At 34.7% G+C, this 19,527-nt stretch overlaps 3 protein-coding genes and 1 long non-coding RNA gene across 4 annotated transcripts; 3 read left to right on the plus strand and 1 right to left on the minus strand.

The window, feature by feature from the left end:
• The first annotated feature begins 468 nt into the window (after positions 1-468).
• LOC148204071 (uncharacterized) lies at positions 469-12,352 on the plus strand. Its single transcript, XM_088106926.1, has 4 exons — positions 469-555; positions 1,191-1,247; positions 4,111-4,192; positions 11,909-12,352. The coding sequence occupies exon 4, from the start codon at positions 11,912-11,914 to the stop codon at positions 12,350-12,352; it is 441 nt and encodes a 146-aa protein (XP_087963052.1). The 5' UTR covers positions 469-555; positions 1,191-1,247; positions 4,111-4,192; positions 11,909-11,911.
• LOC148204072 (uncharacterized) lies at positions 7,809-10,191 on the plus strand. Its single transcript, XM_088107996.1, has one exon. The coding sequence runs from the start codon at positions 8,007-8,009 to the stop codon at positions 9,843-9,845; it is 1,839 nt and encodes a 612-aa protein (XP_087964122.1). The 5' UTR covers positions 7,809-8,006; the 3' UTR covers positions 9,846-10,191.
• On the plus strand, positions 12,211-13,858 carry LOC148204073 (uncharacterized). Its single transcript, XM_088106925.1, has 5 exons — positions 12,211-12,348; positions 12,422-12,548; positions 12,644-12,922; positions 13,009-13,113; positions 13,191-13,858. Exons 3-5 carry the CDS (start codon positions 12,725-12,727, stop codon positions 13,659-13,661), a joined length of 774 nt encoding a protein of 257 aa, XP_087963051.1. The 5' UTR covers positions 12,211-12,348; positions 12,422-12,548; positions 12,644-12,724; the 3' UTR covers positions 13,662-13,858.
• Positions 13,859-15,637: 1,779 nt separating this feature from the next.
• Positions 15,638-18,556, minus strand: LOC148204074 (uncharacterized). The gene is made up of 3 exons (XR_015784007.1): positions 16,726-18,556; positions 16,564-16,620; positions 15,638-16,413 (listed from the first exon to the last, which is right to left on the minus strand). It is a non-coding gene; the product is annotated as an uncharacterized LOC148204074 (long non-coding RNA).
• Positions 18,557-19,527: the final 971 nt, after the last annotated feature.

Here is a 19,527-nt window from a genome sequence, read left to right on the forward strand (position 1 = left end):
TTCTGCACTGAACTTTCATTCCCGAACCTCTGCCTCTTGGCGAACCTTCATTCTCGCACCTCTTCTGCACTGAACTTTTACACTATCAGTCCCGCACCTCTTCTGTTCTCCCTCTCTGTCTTCGACTCCTTTCTTTCGCATCAGTGTTTGGTCGTGTGTTTTGCCATCGCGAGTTGTGTGGATTTAGATTTCATCTGTCGAACGCGGTGAGTAAGCCAAGCTTTGAGGTTAATTTGTATTTTGATTGTCTCTTTTTGTTGTTACATTGACCTATTTTTGGTCATTACTGTTTGGAGGTTTGATATCGCGTCTTCGGAAACCGTAGATTGGTTTCTTCGAACTGGAAGCTCGAGTGGTAGTTGCCTCCTACTCGTTGTAAGTTTGAATCGCTTAGATTTTAGGTTTATTTCAGTTTTCTTTTCTCTGGGTGTTGTTACATTTACCTATTTTCGGTCGTTGTTGTTTGGATGTTTGAAATCGCAATTTTGGAAACCCTAGGTTGGTTTCTTTGAAGTGGAAGAGATAAGCTCCAGCTGCAATTGCCTTCTGCACTTGGTAAGTCTGAATTTCTTAGATTGCAATTTGTTTTTATTGGCTGTTATTGAAAGGTGATAAAAGGTCATATATACTACTTTAGTATATCTTCAATCAACACTTCCTGTGCTAATTAGTTGTTTTTAGACCATTATTAGTGTAGTGTCTTAAATTGATAGATTTCACTCACTTAGTTTAGTAGTAGTTTAAATTGTTTGGCTTTTCATTCTAAATTTGATTTGAATTTCACCAAAACAAGTAGTTCTTAGTTGTGTTAGATGAACATTAAAAACTGTTTTAGACAACTTAGTGGATTTTTAGATTACCCTTAGATAGATTTTGTTGTAGTTAGTGTGCATGTCAGTAGGCTTTAGATATCCTTCATCTTAGGGATATCCTTAACCAAACCCAGAACCCCCACCTCCAGCCCAATGCTTGCAACCTGGTTAGGCTAGTTGGGACTTAGCTGTGGAGCTTCATTTTCCACGCATTATATCACAATGTAATGAGAACATGGACTAACACTAATATGTATATTTTTTTTCCTAAATACCTTAATTTGTGATATCAAAAAACCCTAACATGTATATTTTTTTTCCGGGCACGAAATGGTGTGTGGTTTGGTCGGTCTATGGAACCCTTTGGTGCATTTTTAGAATATCTTCATTCAGCTGGTGTTGTATTGTTTAGTGAAGATCGAGAGGGCTTTAAAGGTATGTTTCCTATGTGTTTTAGTCTTTACTGCTGATTATTCTTTTGCTTTAATAGGAGAGTTAAGTGTGTTTTTGTAATGGTTCATGTATGGTTGACTTCTATTATGTTCTTCTTTCATGAACTTGGTTGAAATTCATAACTTGACTTGCAAATGTGAGGTAGATGATCTGACCGAATGATTTAACTTGATATGTGTATTGTTGATTTTAAGAATGTAGATGTTGATCTTCAATACGATGTTTGCTATGAGTTTCCCTCTTTATCTGAATCAATGGTTTCAGTATGATAGTTATGTTTAAGAAATAGAATTGAAATAAATTGGTTCTTTATGCTTTATTTCCTTCACTGAAGCTAGTAGTTCACTTGTACACATTGAGGAAACATTTATTATGTTTTGTTTAATGAGTAAATAGGTATTGTATTTAGTTTAATGGTTTTGATGTGATTACCATTGATGAGGCTGTCGCGGCCCATCAAATTTGATTGCATAAACAAAACATGTGATTTGACACCATTTTGCTTCAACCGTAACCTTCCATCACATGTGCCAAGCTCCTACTGTTCCAGCTCTCTGTTCCAGCCATATCCACTGTCCAGCTGTTGGACTTCTTTCCCCACAGCAGCTCCTCTGAAGGTCTCTCCACTACAACTACACTACACTACTTTATAATTTTTTTAGTGAAAAACTACATTGCAGTACATTGAAATCACACTAAGAGCTACTGGAACTCTACTCACGCTACCCTACACTCCATTTGTCTATGTTCAATCACCATTCTATTCTCACCAAAATTCACTTCTACTTTTCACAAACGTACAAGTCCTTCTCTTCTTCTCAAAACCGAGAGTTCTTTCTCAAATTTGACAATTTTTTGGGTTCTTTTCTTTTAAGTGATGGCATCCTACTTGTATATCTTGAACGTGCTACTCTACTTCTAAAATAAAGGCTAGAGGAGATTGTATAAATGTGCAGAAAACTAAATGAAGATGCAGTGGGATTTCAACAAAAGGAATAAACATCAACCAATTCATTCATCATGAAAAACATTTTACAGTTGTCTTGAAGTAAACATTCAAAAGTAAAGGAACAAACAAGTGGTGACTGGCTTCCTCTTGGCCGTATGGTTGTCCTTCCAGTCTCCACACCAGTTTGCTTTTCTCCTTCCAGCTCTCTGTAGCTGGTATTTTTCTACTTGGCTTATTACAAATTAAAGAAAAATATTTATCAACACACAGAATAGATAAATAGAGTGCAGGTTCTTCTAACACAGTGTGTGAATGTTTTTCCAAATGTCCCATACTGGCCACCTGCTAGCAGGGTTTACCTCTGCAACTCCTTTGTCTGCCTCATCAATAAACATCCTTATCCTCTTTATCTGTCCCTTCATGAATTTACTAGGTTTATCTATAACTTTACCCAGGAAAATGTCATCATCTAAAAGCCTAGCTTTTGGCAATTCATCTTGTCCCTCCTCCTAGTTTACTTCCCCTTTGTTGACAATGGCATAGTACCTTATCTGGTACTCTTCTTTCTCTTAATTACGAATAATCTTCTGCAGATCAAGCTTTGTTTGTCAAATCTGCTTCTACTTCTTTTACTGCATTATTTGTTTAGGTGGATGATATTGTTTTAATTAGCAATGATATGGCAGAAATTAATCATCTTAAGCACATCTTAGATACCAAATTTAAAATCAAAGACCTAGGATCTTTAAGATACTTTCTCGGTCTTGAAATTACAAGGTCCAAATCTGGAATTCACATGAATAAGAGAAAATATATTCTTGAACTTCTCGATGACTAGACTTCTTTTGTGGATGTACCGTAGCAAAGAGGATGGTCTCTCATGGGTGTACTTATTGTTCTTGTGAAAATCAAAAGAAAGAAAATTTATTCCAACATTGCAGCTGCATCCAAGGCCGTGACTTCTTCATGTGTGTAGCCTTCCATGAATTGAGTGGTGGTCCCTCTTCTTGTTTTGCTACTTCAGAAAAATAGGAGAATGCCATGTGGTTTTGAGTGGTGCTGGTCAAATTACGTGAAAGCTATGTTTTCTACATGTCACCATGTGAAAAATAAACAAAGTGCTGTCCACCTTTCACTCCATGATGAATTATTCTTTGATGCTTTTCCATAAACATTGCCGTGAATGTCCACCTTCATTTCACACTTCCTTTTAACAAAATTAAATAAGGATGGCCCTCCACTACATGTGCAACCGTGAATATTCTCTTACCATGTTTGCTTTTGTCTTTTCCATTTCCCATAAAAACCGTGAGGTGCTCCACCTTTTTCATTGTGTGTCTGCACAGTGAAAGAAGATTCTTCAATTTGCTTGGCCGTGAGTTGAATTCAGCAAACTTCTTCCAATATTTTATTCAACACAAAAGGGGTCATCTACTTTAGTGTGCAGCCGTGACATGTCCCAAGAAACAATAAGCTTCCTTCCCATGTGCCACATGCATTTGTTTATGAATTTCACGTCCAATGTACCAAAAATAAAGAAGCATGGCTGCCCATGAATCACGTGTTTGCACCTCACATGCTCCCTCCAATTGTTGTGATGTTGTATGATTATTCCAGCTATGACATGCGGATGTGGCAGCAGCCATCCAAACTCAACTTCACCTGCCATGAGTTTTGTAGCCAATTTGTACTTCAATAGTAATGTGCACTAAGAATGATATTTCGGATAATTTGATTAATGTTTGAAATGATTGATCTTTTTATTTATGATTACATCTAGAAGTATTTGTTTTCTACTAGTTTGGATACAAACATAAACTTCTTTCTTACTGTTAGGATGTGTGCACCTGTGGAAGATATTTATTGACATATTTTCTGAAATTCATGTTTGTCCAGCCTCTTCAAACCAAGTTTTAAGTACTAAACTTAGCTGAAGATCTTGGCAGGAGATTGTTAGCTGTATTCGATACTCCTACAGGTATTACTCAATCTTGTATGTCAATGACGGTTGTGTTTTAGTAACTTTTTTCTCATAATCATCTTTCTGAATACAGAAAAGGACTGTATTGCATGTTTTTATAATTTAAGATATATTATGTTGTAAGATCTTGTAATATTATGTTCATTTTTCAGTAATAAATTTATGTGTTGTTCTGGTGTTTATAAAAAAATGGCAGCTCTTGTTTGTTGATTGCCCCAGACCTTACATTTTAACCTTGATTCTTTTCCCAATTATATTTACAACCCTTTAGAAATTACACAGTTAAAGAGGACCTATCAAATATCCTATACATACACTGTATAAGAAATCAAAGAATGATCTTGTGTTGTATTTTATTGTGTATTGAATAAGGCTATTATAAGTCCTTAGACCAGGGAAAGCCTATAAGAGGGTTGTATAAACCTTAAGCATTTCAAAATATGAGCTTAATTAGATAAAGGGAGCTATATGTGGATGCATATAAAATTGAATACATATATTGACTGATTAGTTCCAATCATAGGAGAAGAATTTGTCACCATTAGATAATTACCAATTATAGAAAGATTAAACCAGCACTATAGATGTCGAATTTGTGTGACGAATTGAAGTGTTTAAAACATGAAACCATATTACGAACCAAAAAGCCAACATCATTACATGATAAAGGGAGCTATATGTGGTAATAGTTGACAAGAAATATTTAAGTTGCCATAAGACTGGGGAAAGTGCAGTTGCAACTGGAACTGAGGGTAGTGAAAGAGTTTGTGTGGTCATGATGTATTGGTCTGGTGCAGCATATCTGGATTGGAAGAATTGAACACATAATAAATTACCTATAGTGTATCATATGTCTAACAAAGACATGGATTACATGTATTTACATATAATACTTTTATTCTATTTTCTATATTTAGCTTTTATAGATATCTTTATTATTCTTTTTGTCTGTTGTTGGCTATCATGCCTTCTGCCATATTTTTTCTTGTACTTTAGCTACCTATGGTGTTAGAAAGCAATTCAAATCTTTACCTTTGTTAGGCCTTGGAGGGTTTATGAGAGGAAAAGGGTGAGGAATAATACCTAACTGTTATCTAACAGAATAACAGTTAAGAGGGCGGGAACAGGGTCTATATAAGGACCCTGTATTTGTTTCTGAAAAGGGGAGTTAGTGAATTGTATGTAGTTGACCGGTCTTAGAACCTGGTGTAAGTGAGTGAGAGTTAAAGAGCCCGTTAGGGATTTCATCTTGGATACCTAACAACCTTCCAAAGCAATCAAGACAGCCTGCATCCTCTCTTCCTCAATCACACCTTTAATCGAACCCATAAGCCTCCTCTCCGGCAAAAACAGAAATGTCTAATTTCCTCCATCTTGATCAGTTGAGCCAAGTAGCATTGCACATTTTGGTTCCAGTAGCAAACTGTCCATAAACTGTACTTTCTGCATTGAGTTGTTATAATCTGCTTTGGTCCAGTTTTCTGGTGTTTCAAGCTTTGACCAAATCTGCTTTATGAGTCTAAATGTGTTTAAACTGATTGCAAACTGATATTAATCTCAGAAAAGCAAAATGACTGGTTGAATTCCTCACACTATGATTTCAAAAATCTGCATCAATATTCTTCACTGGTTTCAAGTTGTGCTCACTGTTGTTGGTCAGATTTTGTGGTTTTGAATCTTGGTACAAGTGTGTTTACTATTGTTATACATGTTTCAAGTAGTAGCAACTCTTGTTAATCACTAAAATGCAAAATGCATACCTTAGTTCCCTACTTTCAGTAGCTTGTCTTGTCTTTGTTTCACAATTCTCCAATTCAATTTCTGGTCTGCTTTGGTCAATACTGTTTCTGCTCAGTTTTGTTGTGTATAAAGCTTGAGACAAGTTTCTTTTATGATTTTAAGCATGTCTCAAGGGTTAGCAACTCCAATCAATCACAGAATTGAAAAATGAATGGTTGAGTTGATTAAATTCTGGATTTCAAAACTGTCACAGTTTTAAATAAAGTGTTTGCACCGTGCTTGCTGTCTTTGTGTGGTTTTAGGTCACTTTAAATCTTCTAGCTGATATCATGTAGTTAGATCTAGTGTTTAGGCATTCTTTGAGTCTTTTTTTGAACCAGCCAGCTTTGAATGTACTGTTTTATTAAATCTGCAAAAGTAATATGCCTTCTCTTGTTGGGGGAAACCATAAGCAGTTTTCTGCCCAGCAGCAAAACCCCCTTTTGCAACAGGTAGTTGTTTATCAAATTTGTCTTTTCTTTGGTTGTTTTTTTTTTCTTAGAAGATTCATTACGGTCCACAAAAATTGAGCTATCCAGCCTAAACATGCATGTTCTTCTAGTGTTACTTTTTTCTTGATTTTTAATGTGGTTCTTTACTACATAAGCATTGGTCCTCTTAATATTCCAAGCTAAATTGGACACTTATTTTTAAATCTGTTTCAGTACAAAGTGATGGAGAAAGTTGTACAGGGGAAAGGGAAAAAAAATTCGTGTTTCTTTTTGTTGGTCATCGTTTACTGCCTGATAATTTGTCTGATTGTGAGTGTATTACTTAAACATGAATTCTGTTTATGTAAAGGAAAAGTAAAGCCTTCTGTGCTTCCTTTGGTAAGAGTAGAAATTAAAGGAATGAATGTTTTTTAGTCCGGGTAGAATATGAATTCATGGACCATCCAAAATCACCAGACACTTGATCTTGTAGTATCAAGTAGAATCGAAAATTTTCAGATTGGTTCGTGATTAAGTTGCAAATAGTAATCAATCGCTTATAATGCCCATGAGGAGGATTGTGCAGTGAGTGAATTACTTGTTTGATCAGTTGTAGTCTGATTAGTTCTATTGTCTGATCTGTTGTTTTCTGTTTGTCAGTTATCACTGACAGTTTATTTGTTACAGTTACAGCGTCACTGGATGCTTGTTAGTCAGCTGTTATAATTGATTTCATCATTTAAATGAGCCTCTGTAGTGTATATGCATTTGCTGTCAACAGAAGCTCATCACTTGTAAACTCGGATGTTCAATACAAAGTTCTTTTTTTTTTTCTGTTTTCTTAATGTGTTATAAGTATCAGTAAGTAAATATGGCATACTGTTAGTTCTCATTTTAAAGTGTTGTTAATGGTGTTTTTCTTGAAGCTTTATGTTTTCATTTTCAATTTTCCTTCCATATGTACTGTTTCTTCTCAATCTGGTATTGGACTTGGGGTCCAGTCCACTAGTCTCAGTGGTATTTCTTCTGCATCACTACAGCAGCCACCCAATTCTGTCCATGCCCCCTGTAGTCAACAGTCACTGCTCTTTATTCTTTCATGATCTTTTTCCACAGCATTGACACCAAAAAGTTCTACTTTCTTCATTATTTGTATCAACCCATGTACCCCAACTCACTCAAACCTCACTTCCACTCCTCTCATACTTAAAACTCGTTCTTTTCTCTTTAAACAATGGAAGAGAATACTCAATACTCTCTTACCAAACAATATAAATGGTTTTAAAGTGTATCCATGACACTTTTTCATACACAAACAACACCCCAAAGTATCCAATCATGTGTACTGATTATAACAACATCACTTTTCATAAAGCATGAACATTTATACCCCATGTAATATGCCAAACCTTTTAAACTAACATGACTAAGTACTTACCTAACATTACCTTCCAAGGAGCAGTGATGGAAATTCAATTACTGATTGTTTAGTGTTGAACTTTCTTATTACTTTTCCTTGAAGGAAAACTTGTAATACATAATTAATTTAGCCTTGTATTAAGTAATGGCTAATTTGTCGTTAATTGATATGTATACAGAACATGGATCAAGTTCCACCAAATCGTTCATGGATGTACGATAGGTGTTATAGAGGAAGAGGTGCGTTGAAAGAGTCATTTGTATTGGGTGTTGAAGAGTTTATAATTAAAGCTTGTGAACAAGACCGTTATCAAAGAGATGGGGGGCTTCGATGTCCATGTTCAAAGTGCGATTGTACAAAGATTTTGAACGAAAGAGTTGTGAAGGTTCACCTGTATAAAAACGGTTTCAAGCCTAATTATTTCATTTGGGAGGATCACGGGGAAACCATGCAAGAAGCTGATTTAGATAATGATGTCACTTTCAGGGGTGTGGAGACAGAAGGTGAACCAAATGAACAAGTTATGACGATGGAAGACATGGTCCATGATGCTCTCATACAAAGACAACCCTTCCAAGCATCAAATTCTTCTAACATAGAAGAGGCTCCAAATGAAGAAACTGAAAGGTTTTATAACCTTTTGTTGGAGGCAAATACACCTTTGTATGAAGGAGCATCAGACTCCAAATTATCAATGTGTGTGAGGCTTTTAGCTTGCAAGTCCAATTGGAATATTCCTAACCAATGCATAGATTTTTTTGCAAAAATGCTTTTGGATGTAACACCACACAAATGTGGTTTACCAAAAACTTACTACGATGCAAAAAAGATAGTGTCGAAGCTGGGATTACAATCGCAGAGGATTGATTGTTGTGTGGATGGTTGCATGCTATTCTATGATAATGAATATGGTAAGATGGATGGAGCGTTAGTTGAATGCAAATTTTGTGGGAAGCCAAGGTATCAACAACACAAGACAGGAGCAAGTTCAAAAAAAAAAGTTCCCGTTAAATCCATGTTCTATTTGCCAATAATTCCAAGACTTCAAAGAATGTATGCCTCAAAAGAAACTGCAACAGAAATGACATGGCACCATCACAACAGGTCGTCAAATGGTGTTTTGCGTCATCCGTGTGATGGAGAGGCATGGAGGCACTTTGATAGAGTACATCGTGATTTTTCCATTGAGCCACGCAATGTTCGACTTGGTTTATGCTCCGATGGTTTTAATCCATATGTGCAGGCGTCATCTATACCATATTCGTGTTGGCCAGTAATTGTCACGCCGTACAACCTACCTCCAGAAATGTGCATGTCTAAACCCTACATGTTTTTGACTTGTCTCATTCCGGGGCCATTCAATCCAAAAGTACGCATTGATGTATACCTAGAGCCCTTGATAGATGACTTGAAAAAGTTGTGGAGTGGTGTCATAACATACGATATTTCAAGGCGACAAAACTTTATCATGAGGGCGATGCTAATGTGGACAATTAATGATTTTCCTGCTTATGGTATGCTGTCTGGATGGAGCACCCATGGTAAATTGGCTTGTCCACATTGCATGGAGCATTCAAAGGCTTTTAGATTATATAATGGGCGAAAAAATTCGTGGTTTGACTCCCATCGGAGGTTTTTACCAAATGACCATGCCTTTAGGAGAAATAAGAATGCTTTCAAAAAGGGGGAAGTGGACATGGAAGACGCGCCACCATATTTGACGGGAACAGAAGTTTGGAATAGAGTTCATGGTTATCCTAAAGTAACTGAAAATGGTGCACCAAGAATAGATGGATACGGTGAGTGGCATAATTGGACGAAAAAAAACATCTTTTGGAAGCCGGTCTTGAAGAAGTGGACCCCAACAATGTACAATCAGTTCAACGCTATATGGATGAAGAAACAAGTGAATCGGAAGAAGAATGCAGTGAAGAGGGACAAAGTGAAGATGAGGATGAAGATTCATTTCACAGTTCTAGCAGTGAATAGAGTTACGATGTGTTGGTGTACCCATGGGTGATCATAAACCCATACTTGTAGAGGGGAGAAAGAACAAGTGATGAATTAATTTATGTAATTTCAATTTCCGTGTTATTTTGATTAGGGGTGGGCAAAGCACACTGTACTACATTGTATTGTCAAATTTTATAGTTAACTATAAACTAGTTTAGGAAAACTGTAAAACTGTAATGTACTTAAAAACATCTCAAAGTAACTGTCTGAACTATTTTTTAGTTCAGTACAATTCAGTTAACTGTTTTATTCATGAAAATCTAATATCTTTACTGGTTTAAACATCACATGATTTTTACAAATAAATCTTTTATATTTTAATCTTCAAGAATATAAAAGATTGGATTATTCACCTCCTGCTTCCAAACTGTAGATCTATCTATCCATCTTTTTTTGTTGTCTTTTATACTTTTAAAATTAATAATTACTCTGCTTTTATTTGGGTGTTGTTTCCCCTCGCATGATTTTCTGCCTTGGGGCTTCCGTCCTTTCTTTTACCATTTGTCTCAGAATCCAAACAAATTTCTTTGTAATTGGTGCAACTGTTTCATTGTATGATTCCCACACACCACCAGTTTCAACACTCCAATAGAAAACTGGTATTCGGATTTGAACCAAATACCCATTCCCCAGAACCAATTCTAGACAATTCATTATTTTTTATCTTCTTCTTAACCCAATCAGTCTCTGCCAAAATTACCAACACATTAGCTTCTGCATATGATGTCTGTCCTTCAACCATACGACATCCCAGTTCGATTTCTTCGCAAAGGCTTGATTAGACTACTAATTAATCTTCAAGAATATACATCTATATAAATCTTCTAATCCACTTAAATTTTATCAAGAACAGTAAATACGTATTCAAGAACATAAATACTTGGAATGAATGTAATATATAAAACAACCTTTTCAATGAACTTATCCAGTGGAGCTCACTTATTTGTGCACCTCTATCCAGTGGGTGATTTCAAAGGGCTTAAAAGAACTATTTGGTTTTGTAATGTCTTTAGGCCATATATATTTTCTCTTTTTATATTTGTCTTTCTCATCATTATTATGCTGACTAAAATTTTTAGTTTTAAGACATAAAAGTTAGAATAATAAAAAATATATGCTTTGCTTTAAGCTATCTATCAGACACCTAGTGCTTATATAGACCTTTATGTGGTCTTTCACTGAATCAGTAGCAAATTTGCTTTGTGCCTATGTGGGTTAACTCTACTAATTACGGGTTACAATGTGAATTTTGTGGTTGAGATGAGTTTCTATACATCTCTTAATTATTAATTGTACCAAACTCAACGAAAAGAATACTTTGTTGAGATGAACCTGGTACATGAATTTCTATCAGAACTAACTTTAAAAAAGATACCCTATCTTTTATTCTCAAACATTATGATTATATAGCAAGCTTGTAAGTTGCAGCTGAATGACCCTTTTAAAAACCAAATGATCAAATGATCTCACCAGACTTTTAAGCCAATGATCAATCTTAGAACCAATTAGTGAGACGAACCTGGTGCATGAATTCCTAGGGTATCTAACTTTAAAAAGATTAAGATTCCCTTTAACAGCTGAACATTGTGTACCAAACTTGTAAGTTGTGTATGAATGACTCTTTTAAAAACTTGTTTTTCATAATGTATTAATCATAAATTATGATATCCTGTATATATGAACCAGAAAACTGCATAATGCTTGCAGATAAAGATGAATACTTGTGTTTGGCTGTGTTTGACAAGGTCTCGTATGTTTATACATTAGTTGGAACTGAGATCCATGTGATGATTAGTAGAATGTAATTAAGCAAGTGTGATGTTATTTGTAGTTTTTCAGCAGAGAATACTCTTTATACAGATAAGTTTCTGGGACAGCAAGTTTCTAATAATTACTCTGCTTTCAACACTCCAATAGAAAACTGGTATTCGGATTTGAACCAAATACCCATTCCCCAGAACCAATTCTAGACAATTCATTATTTTTTATCTTGTTCTTAACCCAATCAGTCTCTGCCAAAATTACCAACACATTAGCTTCTTAACCCCATAATTTTGTTTTTTGTTGAAGAATATGGCATCAGATGGTTGTGACCCTCCTATTCCACCTTCAGCAAAATCAGATAAGGAGAAGGGCAAGAAGAAATCTTATATGGTCAAGTTGTTAAACCGTTTCAATAACGTAAATGCTTCAAGTAGTCAACCATCTACACCTACCTCTACCTCCACTGCTAGATTTGTTCCACCGCCATTACAAGTTCCTGGTTTGACACCTACTCCACCATCAATTCCACCTTCGTTGGAAGTTCCTCCTGTCACACCTAGTTCACAACAATTTGCTGCTGATCAATGGAGATCACCCTCCCCCCATGTTGGTTCTAACCCAACAACTCCCACAAATATGCCATCACCATCTCCTATAGGGGATAACCCTCCACGTTCAAGTTCAGCAGCCAATGACTTTGAAGATGTTTCCAACAATCGTCCAATCATTACACCTATTGGAGGAGGGTAAGAAAACATCAATTTCATGTTCCAAGCATATACTGTATTATTCTAATATTTGACTTTTATTTTGGTATAGGTTTTATCCAACAAAAACAGCATCCAAAGCAATCACAGCCACCATCAAGGCATAGTTTGACGAGCCATGGGTGACATGGGGACAAATACCTCAGAGTCGAAGAGATGTTTTCTTTGAGCGTTTTAAGGTACACTTGTGTTCATTTACATTATGTACTACAGTTAATTTTAAATGTTAAGGTCCTCAATTATCTTATCCAATATTCATCTTTTTTGTCAACAGAGAAAGGTTTCATGGAGGTCTAACCATGAAGAAAAGGTGAAAAAAAATTTCCACACAAAAGCATCTCATAGATTATCTGAGATGTTTAAAAAAGCTCGAACAGAAGGAAAAAAACCTGATTGGATGGGGGATAATGTTTGGAATGGTCTTTTGGAGAAGTGGAACATGCCACTTTATAGACAAAAATGTGAAACGGCCAAAAAGAACAGGACATCTGACAAGGGTGGTTGTTTGCACACTGGGGGATCCATTAGCGTGCATGAGCATGCAATTCGTCTGGTACATATAAATTTATTTTTACATTTCTATACGGATAAACTTTAAAAATATTTGATGTTAACAACTAACATCTTCTTTGCTTGCAGTCACAGGAGCTTGGTCGGTCAGTGCATGTTGATGAAATATTTCAGCAGACACATATTCGAGCATCAACAGGAGAATTTGTCGATGAAAGGTCTAGGCGGACACATGTTAGTTTCTACTAACTTATTCTTTATTAGGTTATATAATTCTTAGGTCTATCTATTTAACGATATTCATTTAACAGGAACAGTTTGAAGCCAGATTTTCTCAAATAAGATCTGAGACAGCATCCGTTGGGGCTTCAACATGTGCTCCCCTAGACCCTGCAGATGAGGAAAGATTGAGGAACCAATGTTGGTTGGATGTTGCTGGTGGAAGGTACAAGGGACGCGTATACGGCATTGGAAATGTCAGTGCTCAAGATGACTGTGTCGATAGTTACATACAACAGACACAGGCATCTTCTTCTCAGCAACCGATTGCAGAGGACATTCTTAACCTCCACACACGAGTATCAACCCATGATGACCAACTTCGACAGATGAACTCTCAATTGCAAGGCTTTATTGGTGTCATGATGCAGTATCTTCCACCTCCTGCAGCCGCAATTGCACAACAATTTCTTCAATCCCAGAATCAGCCACAAGCTAATGTTCAACCACAACAACCACAACAACCACAGCAACCACAGCAACCACAGCAACCAACAGATTAACCACAGCAACCAACAGATCAACCACAAGATGATACTATTTATGGAGATTACTAGTTATGTTTTTAGAAGTAGGACATGTGTATGACTCACACTTATTCTCTCAATGACTTTGAACATGTTATTTGAACTTATTATGATTAACAATTATGTAAACTTTCTTATTATTAATGTGAAATGCATGTTTGTAGGTTTTAAACACTTAATTTATTTATCAAATTTGTGAATGGATATAATGTCCAGGTCTTGTGAATTGTCTGTGTGGTATGGGCAGGTCTTGTAAATTGTCTCTTTTTGGATGTTGGATGACCAGGTCTGCTTTCAAGTCAGCGGTATGTAAATTATATACGGATAATCCGTATATAAGTTATATACGGATAATCCGTATATAAATTATATACGGATATTCCGTATATAAATTATATACGGATATTCCGTATATAAATTATATACGGATATTCCGTATATAAATTATATACGGATATTCCGTATATAATTTATATACGGATTATCCGTATATAAATTATATACGGATTATCCGTATATAATTTATATACGGAATATCCGTATATAAATTATATACGGATTATCCGTATATAATTTATATACGGAATATCCGTATATAAATTATATACGGAATATCCGTATGTAATCTTACCTACGACCTCTTTATATACGGATTTTTGACCGTATATAATCCGTATATAACACCACTTTTTATACGGATTTTCGGTGTTATATACGGATTTCGGCCGTATATAAATGCCATTTTTCTTGTAGTGAACCCCCTCCATAGACCCAACAATGGTATCAAAGCCGATGGTTTGTCTTGGTGACCGGCTTAGATGAGTATAATGGTTCCTATACCAAAAGTCTTCATGGCAAAAGGTATTTAGGTAAGCAAGTATCGTTAAGATGAACGACGGTTGGAAATGGCTACTCGTGATTGTGGTTGGTTGGGAATGCTTCCGCTGGAGAGGAAGTGTATCTATATGGAAGGACTCACCCTTGAGGGGGAGATTGTTAGGAATCCAAGAGTAGTATATAAAAATTAAAGACCTATTAACATATTACCTTAAGGTTTTTGGTAGAGAGTGGTGTCAATCCTTTATATGGTTGGACTCATGTCTCATTGGTGTTTGTGTCTCCCCGGTGAACATCCTCCTCGATAGACCCAACAACTAACTCATAATTTGTCATTACCAACTTTTTAATTATTATATTTAATTTGTTTTGAAATTTTAATGATAGTACAACTATCCCAAATACTACACCGACTCACATTTCCATTAATCATGACCCAAATACAATAGTTGACTCAATGAAGAGAAATGTAGAAAGGAGATTCAAATCCATGCTCTTATGAAGTATTATATTTGAAACTAACACTTATAGGACCACATGTTACAATAAGAACCAAACTTGATATTTTGTATAAGTTCTAATGATTGATAATCTTGTATTTTTCCTCATATTAAAGCATATAAGACAAAAAGTTATATTAGTAGGAAATGATGTACAGGTAAGATGTACGTTATTAAAAAAAAGGCTTTTTATATAGGTTTTTAGCAAGTATAGAAGCCGGGGTATAGAAAGTTTTCAAATTTTTATACTGGATTTAGAACTAATTTTAAAAAGTTTAACTTTTACACTAGTTCTATCTACACCAGGTATCAAAGTTTGTTTTTATACCTGATATTCCGAGAGCATGTATAAAAAGTTCTCGTTGTCGACAAAAATATCACTTTTTATACTTGCTAGTGTTAGAACAAGTATAAAAGAGTCTCGCTTTTATACCTAGTGATGTTATAACCAGTGTAAAAAGTGACGTTGTTTTTAGAGTATTTGATTTGTATATGCTACTATCTATATTCAGACCTCATAAAATTCAATCCCATACATAATACAGTCCAAATAATCAATAACAAACAAAATAATAAATATTGTTTCTATTAACACATCAAAATGTAATATTTATCCAACAAAGTACGTAAATATATTTACTTAACATAATTATACATAAAATAGTTCATCAACTCAAAATGTAATATTGAAACATCTAATAATTTACAAACGGATAAAAGAAATGCAATCCACTCTTCTCGAACATCCTTTATAACATGTTATTCCATTGGAGACGTGTCATCGAATATCTACACAATGAATAGTTTGAGTCAAGTTATAATAATAATGTTAAATAACATTTACATAAATAGAATTTTATTAATAAAAATTATATACTTATTATTGTAAATAAGGTGTTGAGTACGCTTGCTTTTTTCCTTTTCAAAAGCCTTAAAAGGTATTTTTGGACTTGAGATCTATGAATAAAATGGTGAAACAAACATGAATACAATGGTATGCTGCTAGAGAAAGACAAAGAAAATGAAACATTAAAAGACATTGATGTGTACTAGAAGTCTACAAAGCAAAGTAAATTGTAAAAAAGAAACTTGCCTCTTCAGTTCATCTTGTAACTGTGACATGATTGTGAACTCTAACAAATTTCCTTATTCTTGAAGTAATTCTGAGGTTTCAGAGAGAACAGAGAAATGCCACGAAAGGCAACATCGTGTTATTAATAAATGCCAAATTAACGAAGAGGTGTAACAGTTAACAAAAACTATCAACATATGGATATTGAAACATTCTAGTACCTTTTGCACTCCTTATCCTCTTCACATATTTGAGCTTCAAGCTCCTGAATTCTAGAATTAAGACTATCCACTTCTTGAATACTCTCATCAAGGTACACCTTAAAAAAATAAGAATTTGTACATTTTTTTTTCAAATTAAATTTAGGGAAGCTAACTGGAAGGTTGACTTCATCAGTATGCCCATGACATCATATGAAACAACATTTCAATATCAAGACATCATATGCAATATAAGAGATAAAACTAACCTCTAACTGGAATTTTCGGTTCTATAGAGCACTGATACCTAAATCTACTTTCTTCAGCTGCAAAAGTTACAAAACTATAAAAACACATGCAATTTTCCATAACAAACTAGGGAATCTTCCACGTATTTTTTGTTATAGAAAGGTTAAAGAGAGTTTACAAACCTGTTCCTCAAGTATCACTTTGACCAATAATACCTTGTTTTCTCCTATGTCTTTTGTCCCTGCAACAACAATTAATGATATTTATTTTAAACTAAAAACATGAATAAAGGCATTTGCTCCAAGAAAAAATGAAATAACATATGCTCCAAGAAAGGCATATTTCACCGTCAAAAGAAAGACATTTTAATTTTAACATATATACATGGAAGAAGAACAATAATAGACCATTAGCTCCCACAAAAAAATAAAAGATGTATACGAAAGTATCCATAACGATTCATGGTTGATTTACCTTTTGTTCTCCAAAGACCTTGCTCTTATCATAGCTTCCAATTCTGTTACTTGTTGTTACCCTAAATGCTTGTAATCGCTATATTATAAAATACCCGAACTCTATTGAGAGATTCAGAAAATCAATAACATGAAAACTCTTTAGTCTTTAATTCTTAGTTTCTTTAAATTTTACCTACCATTCAAGGTTTGAAGAATGAAGACATGAGCCTAAGAACATAAAACATAAAATTGCCAGTGAGGAAATAAAAATAAATATGTAGTTGACAGAAAAGATGAACCTCTAAGGTACAACCAATTAAGAAATGACACTAAAATTAAGGAGCAAGAAGAACTATAAAGTTGTGTCTGACCACAGATGCTCTGGCGGCCTCTTGCATCTTGAGTTGGTGAGTACCTTCGAGGAGATAAATGCCTAAGAAAGATCTGAGGTAACACTGTAGTTCCATAAATTCAAGGAATTAAGCATAAAAAACATTGCCAAGGAATTACAATTTCATGAACAACACCAACATCGCCTTTAAGATAAACCAATCAGTAGAATTCCTACTGAAGATCTCTCATCTAAATGAAATATCCCTACTGCTAGAAATGTAATAGTCTCAACAAGATAATGTGATCGTCCTACCATTGAATAAATTAATCTGACATTAATCCCATATGCCATTTGTTATTACATATCTAAGCTTCTGTATCTACTTACATAGAATCAATGGACATATGGACTAGTCCTATTAGATAAGTGACTATTTTGAAGATTACGACATTCAGATGAACAAACGAAATAACAAAGTGTCAATAAAACAAGTTGGGGTGTAAAAGTATAGTTTTCAGGATATGTTGTTATAGTGGCACTGACAACTCATCCCTATATAATTTACAAATTTTATATTTGAAAGAGTATAAAATTCGAAAGAGTCCAAGTTGTAGCTGGATTGAGGTTGATAACAGGGTACATGTGTTCACTGTAGATTATACCAATCATCCACAAATTGTCTTAAGTTAGAGATTTGAGTGAAGAACATTTGATGATCCATTTGAAGTTTATAGAGCATTGAGTTATTTATTTGACACTATGGAATTTAGTTCACTATGGAAGTTTCTTTATCTTTTTGAATTTTAAGGTAGATATATAAAAAGATCCAAACTGTGAAATTTTCAATCCCGTGAAAGCAATTCATGATAATTAATAAACACCTACTCAAAAAGCAACAACCAATATCAACATCAAGATTTTTAAAAACGATCCAGCACTACCATTTCGATCACAATGTCAAAATTTGTTTGCCTTGCAATCACATCACAACCACAGTTGCGGTCACATTACTCTGCAATTTCTCGCAAAATCAATTAATGCGAAACTTTTAAAACTTAAAACCCAAAATTCTATTTCAACCAAAGTCATATCCAAGTAATAAAATCTAACTATTTTCACATGAACGATAAAAAGTAAAAATAAAAGTAGAAGTAAGAAGCTAACCTGAGACGAGATTTTCCCAAGGCTACCCATATGCTCTTCTGTATCTAAACAATATTTCATCTTCTGAGTATTCCACACCATACTTTTCGCCAATCGTCCTATAAATCTACCAAAAGCATACAAATCAGAGTTAGTTCCAAGTCGAATATATCAAAAAGAAACCATCCACAAAAATAAACCGGTATAATGTGATTATAGTTGGCGGAAGATATAGATTGAAGGTGAAATAGTGTTTAAATGAAGTTTCAATCGGTCATACATGAGAAATTGAGGAAATGCGAGAGAAACCCTAACCTGAAGGCGAGGAAGATGCTCTGTGATGGTGAAGGATGACCTCTCGAGCCACTGAAATCTCGAGGAAGACAACGCGCACAATGAGAAATGCTTGCGAGAGAGAAAATAAGGCAAAGAAGATGTGAATGCTCCTTCTTGAGTGAGTGAATGAGATAAAAGATGTGAGGAACAACTTTAAAAGCAACTTCACCCAACCTCAACAGAGAATAATGGCAAATTTTTGCTTAGAAGAAAAAGTACTACGGGAAATGTAAAATAATCCATACCTATTATAATATTTAACGGTATAGATCAATAATTTATACCTGCTATAGAGTTTACAGGTATATAAAAAGGATTTTCTACATCGGTTAGGATTGTAATCGGTTTAAAATATTTGTATTTTATTACAATAATGTCATCGTATCACTTTTTATACTTATTTTTTATTATAACAGGTGTAAAAAAGTTTTTCATATTTACAAAACTGCCACCGTAACACTTTCACTACAAAAAAAATATTATTTAATGGAGGTTATTTTGGGGAGGTTATACAAACCCTCCACAAATAAACATTATTTAAAATTATTACAATGAGTTGTCTGATTGCTAGTAATTGTAGGGGTTTTGGTTTTTCTTTTAAGAGGTTTATAACCTCCTTAATTAAAATTTTAAACCTTCCCACTTAACATCATATTTTCCAAAAAAATTCCCCCTTTTTTTTCCTTTTTCCTAAAACCTAAGCGGGAGTTTAACTT

The sequence above is a fragment of the Vigna umbellata genome, chromosome 2 (assembly GCF_029865625.1).
Source record: "Vigna umbellata cultivar VRB3 chromosome 2, Vumbellata_1.0, whole genome shotgun sequence".
In the NCBI taxonomy this organism is placed as follows: Eukaryota; Viridiplantae; Streptophyta; class Magnoliopsida; order Fabales; family Fabaceae; genus Vigna; species Vigna umbellata.

What these genes read in the sequence shown, in the direction of transcription:
- LOC148204072 (XM_088107996.1), top strand. Translation starts at nt 8,007, where the DNA reads ATGGATCAAGTTCCACCAAATCGTTCATGGATGTACGATAGGTGTTAT.
- LOC148204071 (XM_088106926.1), top strand. Translation starts at nt 11,912, where the DNA reads ATGGCATCAGATGGTTGTGACCCTCCTATTCCACCTTCAGCAAAATCA.
- LOC148204073 (XM_088106925.1), top strand. Translation starts at nt 12,725, where the DNA reads ATGTTTAAAAAAGCTCGAACAGAAGGAAAAAAACCTGATTGGATGGGG. An exon ending in ATGAGCATGCAATTCGTCTG is followed by an intron (nt 12,923 to 13,008) that starts GTACATATAAAT and finishes CTTTGCTTGCAG; the next exon opens with TCACAGGAGCTTGGTCGGTC. An exon ending in AAAGGTCTAGGCGGACACAT is followed by an intron (nt 13,114 to 13,190) that starts GTTAGTTTCTAC and finishes TTCATTTAACAG; the next exon opens with GAACAGTTTGAAGCCAGATT.